General features: G+C 37.4%; 1 protein-coding gene across 1 annotated transcript in view; it reads left to right on the forward strand.

Moving 5' to 3' along the window:
- LOC140233767 (coiled-coil and C2 domain-containing protein 1-like) overlaps positions 1–24535 on the forward strand; it is a 37622-nt gene extending 13087 nt beyond the window's left edge. Inside the window, exons 12-26 of the mRNA XM_072313866.1 lie at positions 182–238; positions 2917–3057; positions 3935–3993; positions 5176–5292; positions 6431–6504; positions 7199–7254; positions 8197–8348; positions 8680–8770; positions 9376–9504; positions 10371–10400; positions 11396–11436; positions 21752–21812; positions 22415–22541; positions 23610–23734; positions 24414–24535. Coding sequence (XP_072169967.1) covers positions 182–238; positions 2917–3057; positions 3935–3993; positions 5176–5292; positions 6431–6504; positions 7199–7254; positions 8197–8348; positions 8680–8770; positions 9376–9504; positions 10371–10400; positions 11396–11436; positions 21752–21812; positions 22415–22541; positions 23610–23734; positions 24414–24437 — 1284 coding nt within the window. The 3' untranslated portion in view covers positions 24438–24535. The remainder of the gene's footprint in view (positions 1–181; positions 239–2916; positions 3058–3934; positions 3994–5175; positions 5293–6430; positions 6505–7198; positions 7255–8196; positions 8349–8679; positions 8771–9375; positions 9505–10370; positions 10401–11395; positions 11437–21751; positions 21813–22414; positions 22542–23609; positions 23735–24413) is intronic.
- Positions 24536–26731: the final 2196 nt, after the last annotated feature.

Genomic DNA, 26731 nt, shown 5'->3' on the forward strand with positions numbered 1-26731 from the left:
CCTGCAATGATGTACAGAGTGAAAAATCATTCCACAAATCACACACATGGCTTATACGGTACCTTGTGATTGTCTGCGATTTGCAAGTCATGTGTGACATCTTTCTCTCCTCTCGCTTCATCCTCCCCCCCCCCTCCTGATCACCTCTTCCCTCTCCTCCCCCCCCCCCCCCCACCCCCAGGAAATAGAGCCCATGCTAGCTGCCGCTGAAGGAGGGCTACCAGTGAATATGGCATCGGTAAGTTGGGACCGTAAGCATTTTAATTTCCATTGCTTCCTCCTAGAATCTCTGTCCCTCTGTCTGCAATCTTGGCTCTTTCCTGTCTTCATTTTGGTTTGATATCAGTTTAAGTTCAGTGTGAAACGATACATTGACCCGTTTATAGCAATACAGAATAAACAGTGCGGCCGTGACACACGAAGTACTCTGACCCTGTTTTAAAACAGCTAGAATCACACAGAGTCCAGGCTATCATTACCCTGGCCCTGTTTTATACATATTCATATCTGACATAAAGCTTACAATTATGAATAAGAAAGCATATCAAATTATGTTCCTTCAGTTTTCAAAATAGTGTATTCATCGCATAATCGGGACAGGTTGGGAGTAGCAAACACGGCCCCTTTAAGCGGGGTGCCCGATTTCGCGATGAGCACTCACCATACACTAACGGCATACGACATGTACATGTAGTCACACACACACACACACACACATGCATACTGACTTACTGTACATGTACATGAATACACAACCGCGCTACCCCTCGGCGCAACCCTCTAGCTCTCCCTGTTCATAGCCCTCATTTCAATCACGTAACTTTTGCCCATTCACACCTGAGGAAGATTGTGACGTACAAACAGATCACAGTGTATTGAAAGTTGAAACACTCAGAGACGAGAAATTAGGACTTTGCCCTCAAAGTGTATGACTGAGATTAAACAACGTACACAGCCTGAGCTGTGTGAGCAAGGCATGTTTTTTATTGGATGTGAGTAGGAATTGCAAGCGAGCACATGGCTTTGCTTATGTAGGGGAGAAGAATGTTCGCAAAAGCATGTGTTTCGCAATGGCATGGATACTTATACACGGCGCTTTCGTGGCTATGCATGTACGTGTACTGGATGGACAGAGGTCAAAACACACCAGTCCGAAGCTTGCTTTGTAAGTTCGATATAAACGACAACTGATAGGGAATCTTTGAAATATTGTTGTGGTATTTTGGTAGATTTTTTGTGTAAAATATCAACAAAATCAAAGATCGCTTGAAGAAAAATTGTCCCGTTTATCAGAGGTCCCCGCCCGATTAACCAGTGAAAATAACATGCATTGGAAATGTTTCTGGGAAGCGTATGTCATTTAAGCGAGGTTCCCGATTATCAGGTGCCCGATTATGCGATGAATAATGTAGTAGCATAAAATTCAGCATGTACAGTAGGACCTATCTACTTATTATGATTTTTCATATTCATTGTCTCATGATGTTTTCTTTTTTCACGCAACAGGGCAATACTTGCAAGTTTGATGTGGTCAAAATCTAAGAGATGTTCAGGGGAAATTGAAGAAGTCATCATTTGGGAATTTTTATGCCTCCGCCACGAAGTGGTGCCGGAGGCATTATGTTTTCGGGTTGTCCGTCCGTCCGTCCGTCCGTCCTTCCGTCCGTCCGTAATGAATTTTGTGGACAAGGTAACTATCAAAACCTGTTGAGGTATCCTAATGAAACTTGGCATGTATGTGTATTAGGGGGTGAAGTTGTGCCTATCAACTTTTGGGTGCACATGCTCAAGGTCAAAGGTCAAAAGGTCAAGGTCAAATACATAAAATTTCACTATTTCCACCATAGCTATTGAATGCCTGAAGATATTTTCTTGAAACTTAGTGTATACATGTATTACGCAATTAAGATTCTCTGGTGAAAGTTTGGGTCATGAGGTCAAAGGTCAAAGGTCAAAAGGTCAAGTAAAAATATCAAAACTTCTTTTTTTTCTCCGTGCCTTGGAAAATTGTTCAAGGTATCTTCATGGAACATAGTATATACATGTACTGACTGGAAGTGATTATCTAGAGAATGTAGGGTGTAGAAAGGTCAGGGGTCAAAGGTCAAGTGCAACACTTCAAAATTTTACTATTTCCCTCATATTTATGCAATGCCAGCAGGGTTATTATTTTTTTACACTTGGTGTATGCATGTGTAACCTAATAGAAATTCTCTGGAAAGTTTTTTTTTTTCTTCTTTTTTTTGCCTCAAAGGTCAAAAGGTCAAAGATCAAGTGAAAGTGCTGAACTAACTTTTTCCTCCATATCTCGAAGTGGCTCAAGTTATCTTGAAACTTAGTACATATTATGCATGTTCTACCTGAAAGTAATTATCTTATGAATTTTAGGGTCAAGGGCCAGATGAAAATGGTAACAATTTACTATTCAATTCAGAAATTGCACTTTTTCTCCACACCTGTACCTTGAAAATTACTCAATGCCTAAATGTATGAATGGGTCAAAGTCAAGTTAAAGTCCTTAAATCCCTAGATACATGCTTTCCTATTCATCCAATTAAACCTAGGTCAAGGAAGGTGAACATTCAACACAATTTGTGACAAACTTGTCATTTCAATATTTTGCCAATTTTGTGAAAATGTAATCACACATTGTCCACATGTACTATCTGGACCTATTGGGAAAATCATGCATTATGGCGGAGGCATACCAGTCGCCAAAGCGACATTTCTAGTTCATGCATTTTTTTCTTCTTTCTTTCTTCTTTTTCTCTGCATAATTTGACTCGTTGGATTCCTGTAAGAATCAGCTGTTACTTGTCAATAATCTTTCTTCCATTTTGAGTAAAGAATAGGGAGGTTCAAAGCATGCTGTTACTCCCTGCATTCGTTAAAATATCCCATTGTGTTGATCCTCAGATACCCAAACTACCAGTCGAAGAAAGTGTCAGTTCTGTGTCGCCACCGGCTTCCCCTGAACCCGTGGAAGGATTTGAGGTCGTTGGTGATGCGCAAGACATCTACAGCCGACTGATAGCAACCCTTCAGAAACAAATTGATGTGAGTAGCTTACCACCATCCCTGACTCTCCCCGCACCCCCAAGCTCCTTTGCTTTTTATTGTTTACTTATTCAAAACTATCTACATGTTTAATGCAGTCACTTTTTTTGCCATTCTGACTTACTAACTTGTTGTATTGTAATACACAAATGATAATCATACACCATGTTAACTAGGATACGTCTGGATTGCCCTGCTCAGCTGTGCGCTGAAGACACTGCTTTTCTACTGAAGGGTGCAGAAAACCATAAAAAACAGCGGTAGTATACATAAAAATAACTCAATTTCAGGAAACAATATACAACTGTAATCCTTGAAAAAAAAATACATGTACATACAATTAAAATGAATAAAAAACACTGTTCAGTTATTCATACTCTGTGTATTAAAACACAGTGTATGTAAACCAGGGATAGATAATTTGCACCACATTGTTTCCCAAACCCCATCATAGTAATTTTAAGAAAGTTGGTCATCACACTAACACAGAAAACCGTCTTTGAACTTTTGATGCAGCAAAGTGTATGGTGTATCAAGAGATTTTTACAGAATGTAATTTCTGTATTTCAATAAAAGAGAAGATACTATTTTTGATAGATAATGGACTTGTTTTGAATGTCAAAACATCTTTAATGTTCTATTTTGGGCAGGAGGTATATAGTGAAGATATCGAATTTATGATTCTTGGACAAATACCAAATTCATATTTTTCAGTCAAATCACTTTGTTTGCAGTTTTCTTGACTTTAGTGTCAGGGGTTGTCAGCATGAAGTGACCCTGATGATTGGTAACACATTTTTTCAAAATTTTTTACCAGAACAATGTTTTGTTTTTATTGCCATTTTATGAATATGAATGTTTGGTTTGTCTTTTTCAGATTTGTGCCAAAAATGCTGAGATCTATGGCAAACTTGGAAACATCAAGTCAGTCAATCGGTGAGTAAAATATTTCTACACCTTCTCTCATATGGAGCCACCGTGAAGAGCGCAAATTGATTGTTGAAATGATTTATTGAGACCTTTGGACATTTTTCCATGGACATTCAGGGAGATGCTGTCATTTTATGTGCTACTGTGAAATGCAAATCAATAACTTGAGAATGCAGTTGAAGACCTGAATATAAGAACGACCCAAGTCCAATTTTTGGCCAAATTCAGTTTGACATGGGAAAATGTAGCTTATGCATGGACTCATCTTGTGTATAAATGATAAATCCTAATTACCCCCGCAAGTGCCTGAAATGAATGACTTAAATCTTATATGAATGTAAGAATGAAGGACTTGGGTCATTCTTACATTCATATTATAGCGCCCTCTCTCATCCTTCTCTCATCTCTATAGCAGAATATCATGTATATATGAATCAAAGAACGACCCAAGTCCATATGATTCAAAGAGCGACCCAAGTCCATCACACAAAATGGCCTCTCCACAATTAATGTAAATGTTTATTATCATAATAATATATGTTCTAATTTGTATCAATGTTGCCTTCCCATCACAGGTAAATAGAATATCATTGGACAAATAAAAAAGATATGAAGTTTTTTCAAGTTTACTCGAGATGGTCTTCCATGGACTTGGGTCGTTCTTATATTCAGATACTCAGTTGTACAGTAAACATGCACAAGCTGCTGCTCTGTCAGCAAAGTTGAAGGCAGTCTTTGTGTTGTCGTGAACAGTTTTCATAATTTACTTCAGTATGTCAATGCTGAGAAGCGGTCTATGGCAAACTTCACTAAAAATATACAAACATACAAGAATGTAAGGTTAAGAATGTGCCCGTTTACTTTGCACATGCTTCTTTGGAGAAAATACGTAGTTTGATTTAAAGCCCAAACAATGCAAATAATGTGCGTAATATTTCATATTGCAGCTCATTTTAGTGCAGTGCCCTGAGCAGAATCTTCTTAATGTGGATTGTAAAGTTACACTGTTTATTCAGTGAGTTATCACCACTTGGAGTAAACTGAGGTTATTATAGCAAGAACTAACTCGCTCAGAGCTCATGGGTACTGGCATGGTAACTTCAGGTATTACAGGTTGTGATTAGTTGAAAGTTGCCAAATGAGGCCTGGGGTCTCACCCTGATTGGATGACTGGGTGATTGAATGCAGGTTCAAGGAGTACCAGGAGCACTGCCAGCAAGACCTGGACGTCCTGGTGTCCAAGCAGTCAAGAGGAGAACCCATCCCACGGCACCACTATGAGCAGAGGACCCTTCCCTCAGTGAGGTACAGTATGATGGAGAGCAGTGCCACTATGTTTTCAAGTTGCCTTTAATGACTTTGAGTCGTTATGAAGGAGAGAAAAAATTATACTGGAATAAAGATGAGAATAATGATTGTCATTTGTTATTACAATAACGGGACAGTGCACATGATACCTTGGAAAATGTGATTTGAATGTGAATTCTTGAAAGAATGCCAATGAAATTTTTCAGTTCCAGAGTGCAGTGGCAGCTATGCATTAAAGGTCCAGTTTACCTTTGGGAGCAGTGATTTCAAAAATGTGCAAGATATCACATTTGATGCATATGTGTTGGTCTGTTGTATCACAAAACATCGTACCATATAAAATTTTCGCAGTAAATTCTAAAATATAAGGAGATATCAGTATTTTTCTCAATAAACCGTAACTGTAGACGGTTTAGTCTGGAAACGTTTTTATTATAACTATTGTTCACAGTTTGTGTATTTAACAACACTTAACATCAATTATATAGATTCAAATTTTTATAGTGGTTGTTTCTATCCCTAACTTACATTTTAGAACCATTTTAAAGCAACTAGTGCTGGGTTTTTGTTTTATCTGCAAATGGTAAATTATGCCTTTAACCCACAGTATGAATTATCTATACACATGTGGTGCACTATTCGCTGAACATCAAGTAATCTCAGCCTCCTGAATCGCGTACAGATAGCTCTCTGATTATAAGGTGATTCAGATCTTGAAACACACCACCTCCTCTAATAATTCAAGTTTCTTGTACTGTTGTGTTTTTCTTATATTGCTCTTATTTCCCAATGCAAAAAATAGTTGGCATATCAAGCAGGTGACAAAAACAAATAGACTCCTTTTTTCTTTTTTGCATTTTTATGTGTTTAGTTTTCATGTCTTTTTGATGGTAGCAATCCTGTTAGCTATTTTAAGTTTTTCCGGCATAAATTCTCTGTTATAGAAATAAGAAAAAGGAATAGAAATGGATTAATTTGACACATTCAGATGCAACTCGTACCAACCATAGTCAGGGGATTTAGGCCATTTACTTCTTCTTCTTGCTTGTGGACTGCATATGATAACCTTTAAACCAATCTAGTATTTACTTTACCCTCTTCTTTCCTCCTTTTTTTTTTTTTCCTGCACATGTAGAGTGTTTCCAGATATCAAGGAGTCAGAGGCAGAGATTACTATTATACAAGGAACAATGCTGCACTGCCCTAGCGGTGAGCTGGAATTCTTTTATTTTCATTTTTTCAGGAAATTACTTTCTGAAAGGCCTACCTTTTTTTTTTTTAATTGCTGTAATGACAAGTCAATAACATTTCATTTCATTGCGTATCCCTTTTCTCAAATTTGTTTCCCTCCCCCCCCCCCCCACCCAACCAATCTGCTCTAATTCATAGCTGCTAGCATCCATTCAAAATGGTGTAGAGATGAAAGGGCAAATGGTTAGTGTGAATTCCAGATACAAGTTATAGTCAACCAAGTTCCAGAGGCCTGGCCATTTTTAGGACAGATGTGCGCCCAGAATCAAGCTAAACTTGATGATTTGCTAAATATAATCTTGTTTCTTTTCATTTTCATGCTCCCGCAAAATGTCTCTCTTGGTACTAAACAGGTTTCTTGATGTGCCTAAATTAAAATGTCATCTTACAGTTCAGTCAGCATCAGCAAAGTTTAAAAATGTCTAAACTTGAGCCCCCACAGCATTAAAAAGGGCCTGTAAGCAGTACTTGTGGTGCTCTCCCCCTATATCAAATGTTACTTTTTAATAGCTGAAAGTGGTGTATGCTGTTCCAATGCAATATGACATGGAGACATTGACTTTGGTCACCATGTGGCACATTGAGCCTATGAGGCTACTAATCATGAACCTTATGTCTATTCATTCCAATCATTCTTTGTTTTTGCTTTCAGACAAAGATGCCAAAGATATTGACACATACATCAAGGCTGAGTTCCCTTACCCATCGGTAAGCTCTGCTCTCTACTTCATGAGTCAATATTTATCAAGTTTGTTGAGCTAGATGTTTGTTTGTCATGTGTTTTATAGTAGGCCTGTTTTCTTGTCTTTTTTTTTTTTTTTTTTTTTTGGCTATTTAAAGAATTATATGCATTGGTACTCCAACCTCAGTAAAAAGACTTTCGCTTCTCCATTGTACTGTCAGAGTTTAAATGATAAATCTGAAGCTTATTTGGGGATAGAACTAAAAATGATGAAAACACAGAACATTTGCATGCTCTTTTGATGAAAGGTACCAAGTCCGTTCATTTATGTACATTACATGAAATGTGAAAATAATAAATTATATTCTTTCTGGTCAGTTTATTCTGTCTTCATTTGAAATATAAAAAGAGCATACTTACATAGGTGCTTTTCAATGTGGCCAGTGGTGCCACAAGTCTCAATTCTTTTCTTTTTCTTTATTGTTTGAATGGTATAATAAGGAGACTACAATTTCTTCTGTCTCTGCAAGGGTCCCTTTGATGCTGTATTCCAAAGGGGCCTCCGTATCAATAGACAATAGACAATAAGAATGTTCTGGCCATCCCAACAATGCTAAATGAAGTTACAATGATAATATCCACTAAGGATACATTGTGCAGCATTAGGACTTATGGCGATCCTGCTGTAATCACTACCTCCAGATCTGGCAGATACCTGTCATTGTTGCTCCTGTGTAATAGAGGGCCGCCATAGCAAACTATGCACCTGGTTTGGAAACGTACAATGTTCTGAGAGTCAAAAGCCTTGTTCGTTTCATCATAGTTTTCTTACTTTGGTTTCTACACTGAAATTAGGTCATTGAAATAGCCCCCTGCAACCTGCTTTACAAAGTGGGATGTGGGACCAAAGAAAGGGTGTTGACAAACACTTTACTTTGAATACCATCTTGTTTTTTCCCCGCATCAAGGACGAACCTCAAGGTCATAAGACGGGATGGGCCAAAGGTGCAGAGAACCCCGTCTACAACTCCACCTTTACGGTCGACATCGGCCGCGGCTCCAGAGCGTTCGGCTCAGTGGTGAAGCGGAAAGCTCTCAAGATGGAGGTCGTTTACAGCAAGTGAGTTGAAGTGATGGATGGTAGCAGATATTGATCATCTCCTGCGTTCTCTTATACCTTACACTGTATGAAAATAGATGTTCCTGAAAACCACTTTTCCATTGTCTTCACTATAGTTTTGATTTTGCAAGCACACACACAACCACACATGCAGAGTGATTGGTCCCAATGAACTGTGGGTGGTTGAACGTCAGCACCCCTTGTTCAAATTTCTGTTCTCCAGTCCCACAGACGTACACTTTACTCTAAACTCAAGAGGGGAAGCTGAAATCTCCCTTCTTTGTGTGATGGTTGGTCACATGAATACCTACGTATTCTTTCACCATTGCAGGGGCCTACTTCGAGGGCACAAGACGCTGGGTTCAGCCAGCGTGAAACTCGCTGACCTGGAGAGCAAGTGCGAAATTCATGAATCTGTCCCGGTAAGACATCCACACTCTGTAGCCATAAGCAGAGTTTTTGAATTCCTGATTTTGTAATGACTATACTAGAAAGGCCCATGATATCCATCCTCCATTCATTTGTATTAAAATGTCACAATTTTCTGTCTTTTTATAATGGTTCAATCCTTTGGAATAATCTGTCAAATTCACTCACATTTAAGTGTTGTAAGTTTTTAAATCAACACAAGAGACTTAAAAAAGAATGTTTGATAAACTTGAAACTCAAGTGTAATTTATGAGATGATATTAGATATTTCCTTCTTTTCTTTTTTCTATACCCCTCATATTTTGTATGTTCAAAACAATGTTACTATATCAAAGGGATCACGGTGAACAAACCTCTATTGTGTGCTTTTTTTGTGATTTCTCCACGATCATTTGTTTGTTCAGTTTGTTCTTTGTATGACCAATATTATTGTTTTGATGCCTGGTATGAAAATAAACTCAATTAATTCAGGTTAATGGAAAGTTTGTTTCAAATCATATTTGCACACAATTTGACTTGAAAGTTTCATATTTTCTTGAGATTCCAATTCCCTGTCATCATCTGTGTCTTGTCTTCCTTCTGACACTTTTGATAATAGCTGATGGAAGGCAGGAAAGAGATCGGTGGGAAGATTGAGGTCAAGATCCGGATCCATCACCCCCTCAGCGGCATGAAGGAGGATTTCATCAAGGAGAAGTGGCTAATAGTGGACAGCGTGCAGAGAAAAGTGAGCAGGATGTTACTGTAAAAGTAGATATTTTTGCATGAGTAATTTTTCCCACTTGGCCGAGTGAAGCAAGTTTCACATGTTCTTGATCAAGACATCAACTATTGGAACACATGGCAAGCAAACATATTCTTTTGCTTTAGTTTTGCAGTAGTTTCTGATTGTGCAAAATGTGCAAAAATTTTTAACACCATGAAAATTTCCACTTTTGCAGTCTATGTTTAATACATTGGTCAGAAGAGCATCTTGAAGACTTACATGTTTGACCTGTTGTACATATTACCTTTTTTTAGGACTTTATGGGCAAATTTTGAATATTCCTCAATTATATTTTGATGTTGAAATGTGTAGGTACATACCTGCTCATTCATATCCCAAGGATTGTAACTTTACTTTTGTAGTTGAAATAGCCCTTCACATACATTTTAAGCCATTGACCAAAAAAAAAAAAATAAGTAAAAAAATAAATAAATAAATGCCTGGTGGGATCTGTATACAGTCTCTGGAAATTTGAAAGCCCAGTTTTGAATGGATTAGGTGTTGAATGTGTAAATAGAGGATGGCAGTCTCAGTGTAAACGTTGTGGCCCCTCTTCAGTGTTTGACTCATTGACGTCACATAAACCTTGTGGTATGTGCTGTGTATCATGGTGTTATGCACTAGACATACATCTGTACACTGTCCTCTGTCTATTACATTAGTGTATGCACTGTTTGTATGTGTGTTTTTAAAAATTATCATTACAATGAACCATCATAATATGATCTGTCTAATTTATTAGCATCCATGATGATATCAAACATATTTGTTGCTTCTTTATAGTAGACTCATTTTCTTTCATATTTTTATCTCTTTTTTTTTACAAGGCTGCAAATCCTACAAGCTCAAGTACAAGGGTACGTCATATACAAGTATTGATACAAAGCATACTTCCTCCTTTCTTTGATTACACATTTCTGATGCATGTCATAGACCTTCTACTTTTATGAGTTTGCAAAATACTCTATTTGAGGAACTGTACACAAGGGATATGAAAGACACACATATTGTTTGTACCAGTACATTTTGTCTGCCATGTGTAGATATGGTATAGTTTTATATCATGAATGCAAAAGAAAGATGACAAAGTCAGTATAGAAGCAAACAGGGGTCTTCAAGTTTTCTTCTTTATCAATGTAGGCTGCACGTATATAGAAATCTCCCCCAATATTACTGCCTACTTAGTACACACAGTTAACAACTAGGTATCCTTGGTGTTTACTTGACCACAACAGCAATAAAATGTAACTACACAGGATCCCATTTCCTTTAAATGCTGTTATTGTTGACCTATGAAACAACTCTAGCTGTTAACCCATAATCAGAAAAAGCATCTAGTCTTTAGTAGAAAAGAAAGAAAAATCAACTCTTTGAAATCTCCATGAAAATTCAACTTTATGTAAACAACTGTTTGTACAATATGTAAAACTTTTTTTGTGATTTTTTTTTAATTGTTATTGTTTTTTGATATGAGATAAGCTTGCATATGCAGGACACAAATATCTACCTAGTAGCATTTTTGGAACCAACATGCTGTCAGATTTTGAATGTTGGACACCTTGCCAAGGTGTCAAGTTGCTCTGTACATGAATTGTTTTGTTTATGTCAAAATTTGTACTTGATGAGTGCACAGATGTACCAGAAGTTTAACTTGGCGAGTATTAGACAGACATTAACCACAATTGCCATATTGCTGATTAGGAAAAAACAAAAGTAAACTATTAAAGACAAAAACACACAGGGTCATAGCATGCATTCATAACGTAAATGGTTGTAGCTAACAACCGACCAATTTAAAATGGCATCATTATTTATGCCAGCTTCCTCTCTGCTTGTTCTTCCGTGCATTCAGAAACCTGGCAGTACCACAGCAGGGTCGTCAACTCAAGCAAGGTAGGTCAAAGGTCACTGAATATTTCCTTCTCTTTTCCATTTCCTGTCTCCATCTTTGCATGCATCCTCTCATGTATGAAGTGCTCTCCCTTCTTGTCATTAAAGGGAAGGTAAACCCAAAGAACAATGTGGATTGAGTGAAAGCAACAACATTAGTAGAACACATCAGTGAAAGTTTGAGAAAAATCGGACAATCGATTCAAATGTTATGAATTTTTAAAGTTTTGGTGTTGGAACCGCTGGATGAGGAGACTACTAGAGGATATGACGTATGAGTGGACAACAATACAAAGAAAATATAAAGGATATTCAACAAAAAATCACTTTTCTAGAATTATGAAAGAGCAGTGGACCAACCGCTTTCAGAAAGCAGTGGGAATAATTGCTACCCGTAACATATGTCAATATCAAGTTGATGGAATGTGTAATTTTCATGAAAAATGGATTTTTGTAGTATTTTCTTTATACTTTCTTGATATTCTAGTCCACTCATACGTCATAACCTCTAGTAGTCTCCTCATCCAGCGGTTCCAACACCAAAACTTTAAAAATTCATAACTTTTGCATCGATTGTCCGATTTTCTTCAAACTTTCACTGATGTGTTCTACTAATGTTGCTGCTTTCACTCAATCCACATTGTTCTTGGGGTTTATCTTCCCTTTAAGTCTCCACATACTGTCCACTCCATGAATATTAAAGTGCAAATTCCTCATAGTGATCTCGTCGGCTTAATTTGAATGGGGTAGATCTAGAAGTGCACAAACAAAAAGCTGGAGGTTTTATCAGAATTGGAAACAATATGAGTCAAGTCAAGGACTGTTGGAGTACTTCATGTTTTCACAAATCAGCAATGCCGGTCCCAGCCCCACATATGCAAATTTGTTGAGGTGATGCTGTCATCATCTCGCACCTCTCCCATTGACCTGTGCTCAACTCTTCACTAAATATGTCATTTATTTGTTGTCGTGAACTTGACAAGAATGAGATGTGTCCGTCGTCCTGAATTGTTGTCATTTTGCTCTACCCAAGCAGCAATAGATCTTGGGGGCAGTCATTAAAGCATGGACCAAAAAAAAAATAATAATAATTCCAATGTTTTGTGGGTGTGTGTGTGTGTGTGTGTGTGTGTACAAAGCAAGGGAAGTTCTGTGCTGTGGTGACATTCCTCATCTCTAATTCAAACTACTGATTCTTGCATTTTAAAGTAGTTGTTGTTTTTTTTTGCAACTGATTGATAAATTGACTTTTATTGATGTACAATGTAATTAAACACCAATTATAGTGGATATGATGCCTGTCTAGCAAGCAGGAGGTAATGAGTTCCAGTCCGACTTGAATGTTTATGCCCATAAGTTTCTATCATGGCTACTACTAAAGACCTATCAATTGGTGGTGATTTACGTCAGTGAAGAGCAGTTTGTCAACCAGTTGTAATTCTCATCTCCTCTTCAACGAAAACATATGAAACTCAACAGTTCCATAACTTTCAGACACAAAATGAAATTGTGATGACATTTTGTTGTTCTGTACATCTGATACTTGCTCAATCTATCAAAGAAAATGCCATAGGTTTGTGGAATTGCACTTCTAGTCATGTCTTGTGCAACCAAATACTTTGTGAAGGGCTTTTAATGTCTTTTACTCTGGTCGCTTGTTGATGCTGAGCTGTTGCCAAGATTCTGCTCAAGAAAGATCGTTTGCAAGCAGTTTTGCATTGTATGTCACACACACATAAAAAAGAAAGACAAGTCCAATATATATCATTCTCTGTAAGCATGTGAGAAGTTGTTTTATAGTTTTTATTTCATAATTACCTCTTTTCCCAGTTTGCAATACAACAATTCATTGTACACATTTTTTGATGGGGGAGCATATTTCACAGTTAAATAGAATTGTTGGATTTTTTTTTTCCAATTTGAAACCAAAAGATTTCTTGGAAGTTGATTGTCGATTTGCAAAATTTTGTCATATGTGAAAATAGAATTATGTTTAATAGTATAGAATGCTCATTATTTCTTTCTTATCCTCTTTAATTCCAATGTGTATGTATTTTGTGTTTTCTTTGTGTGGGTGTCTTGTGTCTTCTCATTGTTCTTTGCAAACTCACTTTTTCTTTCAAAGCAATGATGTAAACACAAGTATGAATGATTACTAGAAATGACCCTAATCTTTCCAAGGTGTTATATCAGAATGTGGGTTAACAGTAATAGATAAAACAATCAGGAATTTGGTCAGGGGAGTCTGTGCCATTCTGCACAGAAAGTCTTAAGAGGGAAAATGGCCCATGATACCCGTAATTCTTTAGAACTGCAGAAAAAGAGATCAGACAACTTTTCATCTTTGATGTAAGGAATAGAGTGAAATAAAAACACATCTAGTAGCAACTTCATCAGGATTGGATGTGAAAAAAAAAAGGCTGTAACATTGTAAGGCATCACATACTTTTATGAATCAGTCATAAAGTTGAAACATAATTCGTGGCAAATATGAGATTTTGGATGTCATGGACTCACAGGTTTACTATTGACTCACAAATCTTGATATTTCCGTGAATGTCCAAAAGGAAAACTTGTATTTGTAAAATCAAATGTTTGATTGTTGCGATGACCTTGCAATGGTGACTTTGTAGGAGGAAGGGTGCATTGGTAATTTGTGTCAACTTAGGAAACAATCCTTTCCTGAATACATGTTTCCATTCACAAACCAATGGAAAAGTTGTCAACATCATCACCTCAGCTTGCATTATTTAAAGAATTAATGCCGCAATGAAAGCGTGTGTTTGTAAATTTTGAAATGATAGAACTTTAACCATTTAGTTCATCTTATTTTATCCATTCAAATCAGCTTTGAATATGCAATTGCACTTTCAGATTTGCATTTTAAGATTGACTGTGACTAAAAAAAAATGAAATGGAAAAGAGCAGAGCAAAATGTGGGTAACATGGAAGGAAATTGAGAAGCATTTTCCAAACACGTCTTGCTGTGTAACTTTAAAGTGTTTTGTGCTGTGGTGTCTTGCCATTCTGTCTTCATTCAAACTCCAAATTAGACAATTCTTTCTCAACTCTCCTTTCATCTTCTCCAAATTTTGCTCTTTACACACAGAACAAATAAGTCCAGCGTTTGCTCCATTGAGTAGGTCATGAGGACCAACAGTGAACCTCTTGTTCTACAGACTCACAGACAGACAGACAGGCACACATACACACAGCACATAATTAAAGGAAACCAAAGCCTAAATGTAAATGCGGATTGAGTGAAAGCAGCAATGTTAGTAGAGCACACCAATGATAGTTTGAGGAAAATCAGACAATCGATTAAAAATTTATGAATATTTAAAGTTTCAGTGCCGTCATTGCTGGATAGAAGACTACTGCAGTTCATGCAGTTTGTGATGTTATTTTGGAAAATTTAAAGAGAAGTTCACAGAATTTCATTTTCTATAAGAAGTACACTTTCCACCAATTTCTTACTGACATAATGTTAACTCATTGAGGACTAGTGCCGAGTATACTCGGGAAAATGTCTGTGGGAAATGTGTTTTGGAGCAAAATCAGCTCATCCTCAATGGCCCGAATTCACGAAGGTGGTACAAATGAAACCATGGTTTAAACCATGGACAAAAACCATGGAATGCCAAGTGTCGCATGCGATATTTCGCTACGAAATCAGTCATTTCGTCGATGAAATGATTATTTTGTAAAGAAATGACAACATTTTGTAACTAAATGAACATTTCGTCCACGAAATGATAATTTCGTTAACGAAACAGTCATTTTGTCGACGAAATGACCAATTTCGTAACGAAATATTCTGTTTGACACTTGGCGCTCCATGGTTTTTGTCCATGGTTTAGACCATGGTTTTGTTTGTACCACCTTCGTGAATTCGGGCCAATGGGTTCAGGGTAGTATTATTCCCCTTGTTTTCTATAAGAGGTATTAAAGTCAAAGTGCTCCTTCATCGTGCTTGAATAGTGAAAATATGTTGATTTTTTTTTTCTTTATATTTTCTTCACATTGTTGTCCATAATGAGGTGTATGTAGTAGTCTCCGTATCCAGCGATGACTTCATCAAAACTTGAAAAAGTCATAACTTTTGAACAGATTGTCCAATTTCCCCAAACTTCCACTGATGTGTCCTGCTAATATTGCTGCTCTCACTCAATCCATATTTGTAATTGGGCTTTAGTTCCCTGTAACCTGTCGAGGACGGGTCCCGAGTATACTCAGGCAAGCGTCTGTGGGAAATGCGTGTTGTAGCAAAATCAAATCGTCCCCAATGGGTTAAAGTTACGCCACTTGCACACAGCAGTCCTGCCGTCCAAGATATGAGAGCAGGGACGTGTTTCCAGGATTAAAGAAGAACGAGAATAGGCTAGACAAAATGCTAATGAGAACTGTAAGTTAGGTAGCTTTACACAGCTTATCAATGTCTGGATTAATGAATGATGGCAATTGTGGTAAGTACATTGACACTCCCAAGAGTGAAGTATTTGATAAATGTGATAAAGGTATTACTCATGATAAGGCTCAGATTAAATGCCCAAATGGCTGAGCAGTCCTGCGCTGGTCAGTGCCGCTCTCCCTGACCCTATGGCCGACAGAATGATCCAGGAAATGAGTGAAGAAAGACAAGAGACAGAGAAGTAGATATATCACAGGATTTTCTTTGATAAGTATCAAAGCCAATAGGGTCTGAATTTCAAGTCAAGCTACACTCTTATTCTCTGAGCTGTAAACCATACCACTTATGCTTCCTTGCTATGTTTCTTTCACTTAAGTCGCTGTAGGACAAAATCTCACCTTGATTAGACCCACAGCTTTGTGCAATTCTAGTTTTGTTTTGTTTTTATAGTAATATATGTGTACAGTAAATCTGAATCTGAATCTGAATCTTTACCCTGTACAAAGCTGGACTTAAATTAAAATGGATGAGCTTTATATGCAGACTGTTACATCCCAGAGTTGGAGAAATACAGTAATCCCTAGGGAGTAAATTGAGTGTACTGAATGTCTGAATTAGATCCTTTTGATTCCAGCAGCTGTATGTGGTAAAGTTTTGTTTGTTTGTTTTTTTCTGGCAGGTTGAAAAGCACTCTGAGGTCTATTACACAAATGCTTTGGGAAGTATTCAGTTATGTACGAAATAGACTTATCTGTGAAATTATGAATGAAAAACAAAAAAAAAAACAAAAAAAAAAGTTGTGTGGAATTATGAATGAGAAAACTTGACTAAAACTGGTCAGGGGTGTAAAGTTAATCAGGTGTACATTTTCTTCCTTCATGGTACTGTGATAGAAATGTGTATCGCTGATGCAACACATAATCTCATGAGTACTGTATTTCATCAAGGTGAATGACAAAGTCAGCAGAGTTTGAAGGGAATATTTCTTTTGTTGCCTGACCTCCTAAGTGTTTACTCTGGCTGTTGAAAGTGGTTTATCACTGCTTGATGATCTATCAGTCAAGTGTATCAGTATTGGGATCATCAGTTGAACTGCAATTGGGTTGATTGTCTTTTGACTGGTGGCAAAGTTCAAGAATCTCCCCATTATTTAATTAAAAGTCTATTTAAGCCATCAACTTCCCTAGACCACATTTTTGTGGTTAGATGCAGTATCTTCTTATCACTAATTTATGACTACCCGGCTCAAAACCCACAAAAAGTTGGCCAAAATGGAATTCCACTTTTCAGCATAGAATAGTTTCAAAGAACAAGCTCTGAGCTTTAAAATAATATAAAACTGTTGAATATTACAGTACCTTAAGCCATTCAACAACAAAAAAAAAATATATATATATATATATGGTCCAGAAAAACTGCAATTTACTTGATCTCTGTTTTGTTTTAAGCTGCCAATTTTTTTTTTTTTTTTTTTTTTTGTATAGTTTTGGTTGAGAGCTAATTTCAGGTTTCTAACATTTTTGGGTGAGATAATGAGAAACCTCTTATGAAATATGAAAGAGCATGTAATTCTATGAGGAATTCAAAGTTTATTTGATGAAAATTGGTTTTGAAATGGCTGAGATATCCAAAAAAGAACGATTCTAATAAAGTGTGGGACCCACACTTTATTACGATCGCTTTGTTTTACTTTGTTTTTGGATGTTTCAGTCATTCCAAACCCGATTTTCCTCAAACTTTGAATTCCTCTTAAAATCGTATGGTCTGGACTATATCATGTGTTTGTTTGTTTTTTTTTTTGGTATCTCGCAAAAAGTTAAAAGCCCAATTCTCATCTCCACCAATACTGTACCATCCCTTTACGGATCACCGTCTGATCGTGACTTTTAATTACTGCAAGGAGCAACATTCTTATTTCAGTCAGCCTTCCATGTCTGTAGAGTATTGACCCTGAAAGACGAATCCTACTTTAACCCGTTGAGGACGGGCTGATTTTGCTACAACACACGTTAGACCCTGCCGGAGTATACTCGGGACCCGTCCTCAACGGGTTAGACAGACAGAGACCAAAGTCCATTTGATATTGATTTAGTTCATGGCATCATGCACTTTGTACTTCTCTTTGAGACTAAGGCTGCCTGGATTCTCCACTGTGTAAAATGCACAGATTATCAAAGCATTGACAAACATCAATTTCATAATCTTAAAGGACAGCAGGCACTTAAATAGAAAGGGCCTATCTCAGTCTACACAATAGTTACCAAAATTCTTGTTCATCCAGCAGCTGCTCTTTGTTTGCTGATTGGCATAGGGCCTACACGATGTAGCTGTTGAAGTGCTTCTTCGCAGACTGGCACATAAATGTCTGTAAACTAATTAACAGATTACCTATTCCTCCTTAACCCCATTGTGTCACCATGGAATGTGTAGTTGAAGGAGTCTATTTATGGGGCAAATTTTTGTTGGTCCTGTGCTTCAAAGAGAGAGAGAGAGAGAGAGTATCTGTGCAGTGATAAAAATTATGTCAGTTTGTGCAAAGACTTCATAGACCTTTGGTTAAAGGGATGGTACAGTATTGGTGGAGATGAGAATTGGGCTTTTAACTTTTTGCGAGATACCAAGAAAACACTTATGATGTAGTACAGAGCATACCATTTTAAGAGGAATTCAAAGTTTATTTGATGAAAATCGGGTTTGGCATGACTGAAACATCCAAAAACCAAGTAAAACAAAACGATCGTAATAAAGTGTGGGTCCCACACTTTATTAGAATCCTTCTTTTTTGGATATCTCAGCCATTTCAAAACCAATTTTCATCAAATAAACATTGTAATTCTTCATAGAATTACATGCTCTATCATATTTCATAAGAGGTTTCTCATTATTTCACAAAAAAACATGTTAGAAACCTGAAATTACAATGTAGGTCTCAACCAAAACTGTACGATCCCTTTAATGGTAGATTAATTAACATGTGGATTTAACACAGATCTCCCTGATGGTCTGCTAGTCCAGGACCTGCTCCAGCATGAAAACATCCTCATTTCAATAATTTCAATTTGGGAAAAAAAAAAGTGAATGGAAATTTGAATGGAAATATTTACTGTAATCCGTTTTATTCAATAATCATTTATGACAAGGTCTGTTAATACCCCTAATACAGGCTCTTATGAATTGCTGTATGTCATGAATTTCAATGTCAATATCAGTGTCATTGTCAATAGCAGTGTCAAAATCAAAATCAGTGTCAAAACCAGTGATATAAGAGTCATAAAGGCATTTGATAGTGCAGTGTACACAATTTGGGCAGTATGAGTATTACAGTGATGATGGTCAGAATACTCCACAGATAGAGACATTGAGAATGCCATGAACAAGCATCAACTCGTCAAAAATATGATTCCTGCCTTTCTGTGGAAACAAATGTGCCTAACTTTGTGCCAATTATTGTATCATTTTTAACTCTTTATGTGCCATGTTCGCATATCCTACTCAGTCGACGGCGTGCCAACGTCGCATATTCTGCTCTGAAAACGCACTCATCCGCTTAAACCGATCGATAAATCGCCTAATCCCGCGGTACAATCAAAGCGTTTCTGGCGCCTTTGTTCCTTTCACATACAGCTTACATTCTATGTGGTGATTGACAATCAAGCGGTGTTAACCCAACTAGATTTGCATGTACATTTTAAGTTTCTCTCAGGGTTTCATGTGCAAAAGTCATGCCTTACAGTAGTGTAGCAACTGGTCATTAAAAGATTAATAGAAAATAGATTTGTCATACAATAATACCAAAGCAAAGCTTGGCATTCCTCTTCAACTTTGCTCACTATAATGTCCAGCTTAACAGAAATTTGTAGAAGTTATATAGATTGGAAAAACAAAATTCTTTCTCAAAGCATGACTAACTTCGTGTCGCAGAATAACGTGGCACACAGGGGGTTTCCACCATGGCACATAAAGAGTTAAGTGTTTGATTGAAACGTGATTGAAATCTGCTGCAATTCAATTTGCAGCTCTAGGTACATGTAGGTTACAATGGCAGTTCTGTGTGTTGTGTTTGAATAACAACAGGTATTTATTCTATGAATGAAAACTATTTGTCAATAAAGATTCATGCCAAACATTAAATGATTATTTAGCAGTTTCTTTATTTCAGTGTGTATGAAGTTCATCATGCATATTATACGAGACTTACCAGTCTTTTTTGCCTGTATTATTAGAATCACCACCATTACTCATTATCAGTATCTTGAATACTCTTGTTGTCATAACTGTCATCTTATTAAATGTGTTCGCTCTGAAAGATAGCAGAGGCATTATTTTTTCTATTTATCAATCCTGCCTGTGTGCCAAACCGCAGCCCATTATTGCAATTTCATAAGAACTCTGAAATGAATTTTCCTGGCACTTGGCTTGAGTACACATACATGCATGCCACTGTAGATAGGGTGTTAAATCACATTTAAATTATGATTTTTTTTTTTTTTTCTTTGCAAAAGATCTTGAGGTTGGGGGTCAGAGATCACTGATTTTTTTATTTTTATTAATTTTTTTTTTTGGCCAAAAATTGCACTTTTCAGCTGTGATGTCATCTATGAATGACCATAAGCCACACAGTTATTACAAAAGGAAGAAGTAGATATATGTTTATATCTGTAAATTCATATTTATGAAGGTCAAGATCAAGGGACATGTAAAGTTGTAGGTCAATGTAGGTCAAAGAGAGAAAGAAATCATAATCTAGATTACTTCAGCTGGTAATGTCGATTGATGATGTATTGTACACTGGTGGACAGTGTAGAAATTCACATTTTTATGTACAGCTTGCCAGTGGGAATAGGTTAGAGGTCTTTATGAAAGGTCGCTTCATATTGGTTGAAAATATGATTCTCCAGCTGTGACTTTCACTATAAATGTCTAGTGGTAGTGTCATATGATAGAAAAGATATGAGTGAATGAATCATAACTTCTCTGCCATGACAGGGGCAAGAGGTCAAAGGTTGAAGCAAAAGGTCACCAAATTTAGTAAAAGCATCATTTTCTGGCCATGTATAAATGTTAGGTAAAAGCATCATTTTCTGGCCATGGGTAAATGCTAGGTAAAAGTCTAATTACATTCATATTATCATTGGTGAGATGGCTGTAGATGAATATGATAACACTTCTTTTTGCAGAGAGTATAAGGGGTCAATCCTCGGTCAGTGGACAACATCAGTAAGATTCAGCAATAAGTAAGACCAGCGTGTACATACTGCATCAACAAAGAGCCATTAGTAATACTTGGGTAGATTCACTGATTGCATGAGAAGCAGAGGTATCCAAGTTAATTATGCACTTCATTGGACTTTGCTCTAGTTTGTTTGGTTTTTAATGAGATGATGACATCTGTTTAATAGTTGATCACCTGTCCAGAGTGGGCAACTGCTGTGATAGTGGCCGTTTGCAAGTTGCCATAGGAGAATTAGAATCTGAAGACAACCCAAGATGATATCATGATGGCAAATACGTGTACATGTAGCACCAGCATGTCACTTTCCTGTACTCTTACTTGTATGTCGTCATTGATTTCTATGAGTCCAGTTGCTTGTCACAGGAATCGATGAAGCCTCCACACACCAATCAGTACAGCCATCACATACATGTGTACCCCTCAACCCCTGCCAGCAACCCCATCCTTCATTCAGCTTGCGCTATTAACCCTTTCTCTGCCAATGAGTCTGATGTGCACATATTTCACACACAAACAACTGTACATGTACTTATGGTCAGGAAATAATGAAAAAAAACAAACAAAAAACTAACGGTATACAGAGGATTAATGGTCACTTTAATATTAAAGTCATGTTACTTTATGTAGACCTTTTTATATTCATGTACCATTCATCATTTTGTTCTTCTCTCCAGATCTTCTGCTACAGACAGCATTGAAGTGTTGAAGTGGGAAATAGGAACCCTCAAGAAAAAGGTCAGTCTGGAGCAAAAACACAAACACTCCATCCCCCCCCCCCCACCCATGAGGTTGAGTATTGCAGTCACATACGTGTAAATTGCTACCTCTTTGATGTATTGTAGCATGTTAGTTCACTGCCTTGTGCTAAGAATTCCATAAAATCTCTCTTTTTTATCATTTATGATGGAAGAGTTGTATTGCTCAGTATTTACAGTGATTGTGTTAAGGGTGCATGTACAATTTGAAATGTACTTGACGGGAAAATGATATATTAGTACAGAGCAAATTGGGAGTGGGGTCGCACATAACATCATAGAAATGCCAATCATGTTAGATTAATCATGATTTCAAAATTTCAAGCTTTCTTAGTTTTGATCACAATTTACTGAAATTTTTACAGTCCTGTTCATCTGATGCTTGTGCTTCTTCTACTTACACGAAGGTGGGTTAGGTTGAATTTTCCCCTTTAACTGTGCAAGGCATCATAGGAAATAGTGTGTTGTACGGGTAATAATTACAGTCGCCATGGAAACCATACTGCTGTTTGAATCATTTGAATGAAGACAGAATTCCAGATCCCAGTAGTTAAAATTGTTTCTCCTGTGTTTCGTGGAAAGATTGCGGACATGCAGACCCACCACCAGCAGGTCCCGAAAGAGTTCGTCACAAGCTACACCGCCCTGCAGGAGCGGCTACAGAAGCTGCAGACGTTCCTGAGGGAGGGCGGCCCCAAGGCAAAGCAGGGTCTGTACCTGCCCATTGGCAAGGGTCTTTTTATCACTCAAGTGGCCCCCTCTAAAACCTCAGATTTTTCCTAGAGAAAGGAATTTGGTATTGTAAAGTGTAGGCCTATACATACAATTATGTGCATTAACATACATTGTGGGGATGTCTGTTACACCTACATATTGACCGATTCTGTAACGCGCTATGTGTATTTTTGGCATGGGCGCAGCCATAGTGGGTGTATCAGCCGACCCCCCCTCCGCACTCCCCCACCCCTCTCCCTACATTAGCACGCGCGCAGAATGAAAAACTGCTTTAGCCAATAGGCGTCTCGTACTGAGTGCGCGAATGCTTGCTTAGTGCGCGAACCTGTGTTACAAGTGCGTGTAAACATGTTGCCCCGGGGTGGGGGAGAGCAGGGGGGGTCGGCTGATACACCCACTATGGCTGCGCCCTGTGCCGTAAAATGTCTGCTGCCCTCAACGAACCCGAATCGGTCAATATGCAAAGCATGGCCTTGTTTGTGTGTTTAGTCATTTTAATCTCTTTCATGTTACAATCTATTCTGACATGAAAGGAGGAAAATAAGAAATTGCCTGAGGTTTCTCTGTCATTGAATACTTCAAACTGCACATACACCTTGTAATTTGTGTCATCCATCACAAACTGTACATTGACAAATACAGGTGTGCCGCATTCAACTTGATCTTACCAACCTTCATTGTTTTGTCATAGATTAATACGGTATGGGGGGGGGGGTGGTGATATTAAAATTTCATCTTTGTTTGCTTTTGAATCACATGTGTTTAGGTGACTGACTCATATAGGATTTAGCCAAATCATCTTAACATGATACACTTTGGACATAAAGTGATATCCATACATTCAATTGTACTTTGTTCGAGCAAAGTCTTCATGTCGTGTCTTCAAAGTTCATCAACCCATCATGCTGTACTAGCAAACGTGGGAAGAAGTCTTTTCTCAACGATACATGTTGATCAACTGCAAATTCAAGTGTTCCCTTGGTCAGGTTTTGCTTTTTTTTATCTCCTTCGTCTTCATTTTTTTTTTTTTTTTTTTTCACAGCATATGCCTCAAGGCTTGCCTCTGTTGCCCCCAACTTCTTGGCGCAGGCCAAAGAGGCCCTACAAGCTGGCCAGAAGGAGAAAGCCTCCATGTACATGACCAAGAAGAAACTGGTGGAAACAGAGGTATATGTACCATCAGGATAGGATCAGCAGGATATCATACCTTTATGATTTTTTCAAAAACCTTGATGTTAATACCAATACTCTTTAGTCACGCATATCATCATTTTTTATTACTAGTGTTATTTGATTAGATTTGACTTCATGGATTTATTCTCTGTATGACATTGCTTTACATTTCTTTTATTTTTTTCTAGCAATATCATCCAAAATTTAATGATAGTATCACACACATAATGTATATTATACTACACAGCATGACTTTTTTCTACAATTTCCTTGACATTGTCTTGGCTCAGTAGCTTACAACTTCTTGAGGGTAACATTTTGACAGGTTACATTTTGTTTAAAAATAAAAAGCAGCTGTGTGACTCTTCTGTTATTTGCACCCTGAGCCAGTCAAATAATTGAATATTTGACCTTTGCTCAGCATAGAATTTTGAGTAGTTCACATGCTTCTGTAGGAGTCTGGTCCAACATGAAAGGTATACAGTAACTGTAGCTGAATTTGAGACCCAATCACGTCATGATACGACAACGTATTAAAACTTTTGGTATGCATGCCTCCAAAACATGATACCGTACAGTAATGCTTTTCCACTTTTTTGCACCGATATGTAGAAATTTAATGCAATTTTTGCCTCTTACTCAGTGTTTGTCTTGCTTTTGTTTGTGTTCACAGCTGGCAGCCTTGAATAGAAGGTAGAGGACAGCGGGTACATGCGAAGACTGGGGAAAGGCCAGAAAGACATGTACGGTAAACAGAGGGGCTTTTGTGAGGAAAGCGCAAACCAACATGGCTGCTCAAAAGGCTCTTTGTATTCTGCCTAGTTTCAGTGAATGCAGCAGATGAATGGGGCCCTCCTCCTCCCCCCCCCCCCCCACAAGGAGAGCAATAGAGATTCAATCATATGATAGAGGTGTCACAATATAACACAAAAAAAATGTTATACAACATGTGTGTAAATGTAAGCCGAAGTTCAAAGAAGTTTCTGTTTTTGTTGGGTGTTTTTTTTTTCTTATTTCAAAGTGCAGTCCATTTTAGCAACCTCTCTAACTTTACACAAAATTAGCAGTCAAGATATTGACTGGTTTACAAAATATCATGTGTCAAATTCTAGTCTCAACTTTGTGTAAGTGTAGCAGTAGACCAAAAGAAGAAGAAGAAAAAAGAAAGAAAGAAATGTATGTTGTTGCATTTCTTCTACTAGGTTCTTTGTATAAGTGTACGACACATTCTTCATTTCTGTAGTTCTGTTTTCATTAAGCTGCAGTAATGTTACAACATAATCATGGAAGCTCTTATCTGTCTGCCACAAGCTTTTTATTTTCCACAGCAAAACACTTGTGTTTATTATAGGACCCTTCCTTTCCTCTCTTTCTTCTTTTTGCACTCTACTTTGCTAATTCCTTGAATTAGATTGAAGTGGAATTTGACATTTAGTATACAAATGGCAATTTTAAACTGAATACATACATTGGCCATGATTTAGATGTCCACTGAAAACTGTAGTAGCCAAGAGAAGTTTGGTTTTATGGAGGGCACCACTGCAATCTTGGCCTCTTGAGTCATGCTGCACTTGGTCGTATTGGATGGATGTAGATAGTATGGATTGTTATTGATGGATATCGAAAATTCAGATGAATGCAGGTGGATGTGTATAGCTGCGGATTGATATGGATGGTATGGATAGATGGAGTTTGATATGGACTACATGGAAAGACATCGATTGATGTGATTGTGTGGATGAATACAGAGAGAAGTGGGTAATGGATAGGTAGAGAGACAAAGGTGCATAGTATAGATACATACAGTACGTGTAGAGTGGATTCACAAAGGCATCTCAAAATTATAGTCGTGCTAGTCCAGCCACTGTAACCGTGTGCGTCCTGGTGTAGATAATGTGTACTGCTATTCTTATTACAGCTTAGCTTGCACTGTTCCAATATTGCGTATCATTACGAAATCCTATTAAGATCATGTCATCTACACTGCTAGTCTGGGATCATGACCAATTCTGCAGACGTTGTTTGAAAAATCACAGTGTGATGACGTATTTTGGGGCCTTGGGATATGCAGTTTAGGTGGTGAAGGTCATTGTGTATTAAAGTGCAGCAGGTAAAACATATTAACAGAGCTTTTTCAGCTTTATTTAGTTATGATTTTCAGAGCAAAAAGGTCATAAAGATTGCATCATTAATGCCCGATTGCCATTATGATCTAAAAACTATTGCACAAACCTTTTGCAAATTGATAACATTGTTTTTGCTCAGTTTGTATATTTTTTTATTCAATTAAGTATGAAGTATATGAGGGGATCCTCTACATGAACAGATGGGAAAAAACTATTTTGCTATAGTGTTAGCTGTTAGATTCTTCTTTTTTTTTTCTTCTTCTTCAGAAAAATGATTTTCATTTTTAGATATCAGAAGTAAGAAATTATGCTGAAGCTTGTGACTCGTATGTCTTTCCAAATAGATTAGAATTCTGGAATACGTTACCATTTATATACTACATTTGAACTCTCCCTCACTTTTAGAATGTAATTATAAACAAAATGAAAATCAGAAGTGGGAAGGAAACTCGATAAAATAGAGGTGGGTAAAAATCTCCCCTATTGTTTTCTATATTTTTTTAATGGTTCTGTGTTATCATGGAGATCATTCATGCAGGAGGTCGGTTATGTGTAAATTACAGACTCATTCAAACATTTGGAATATTATACATGTAGCTTAACTTTGACCAATCCAATAAATTGATTCTTAAAAAGTTATGCATTAGGGGCCTATGGAAACGTGTACATTGTATTCCAATGACTGAAAACATGTACATGCAGCCTTAAATGTTTATTATAAGTTTGCTCTGCAGCAAGTAGACAGCAACCGATCAATTGTTAACATGAGAGATCTTACCATCAATAGCAACTATTAATCATCATACCGTACAGTATCTGCTAATCTCTTTCTAACTTCAGAGCCCCAAATGGGGGACTTCATCTA

This window comes from Diadema setosum, chromosome 10, assembly GCF_964275005.1.
Source record: "Diadema setosum chromosome 10, eeDiaSeto1, whole genome shotgun sequence".
NCBI lineage: Eukaryota > Metazoa > Echinodermata > Echinoidea > Diadematoida > Diadematidae > Diadema > Diadema setosum.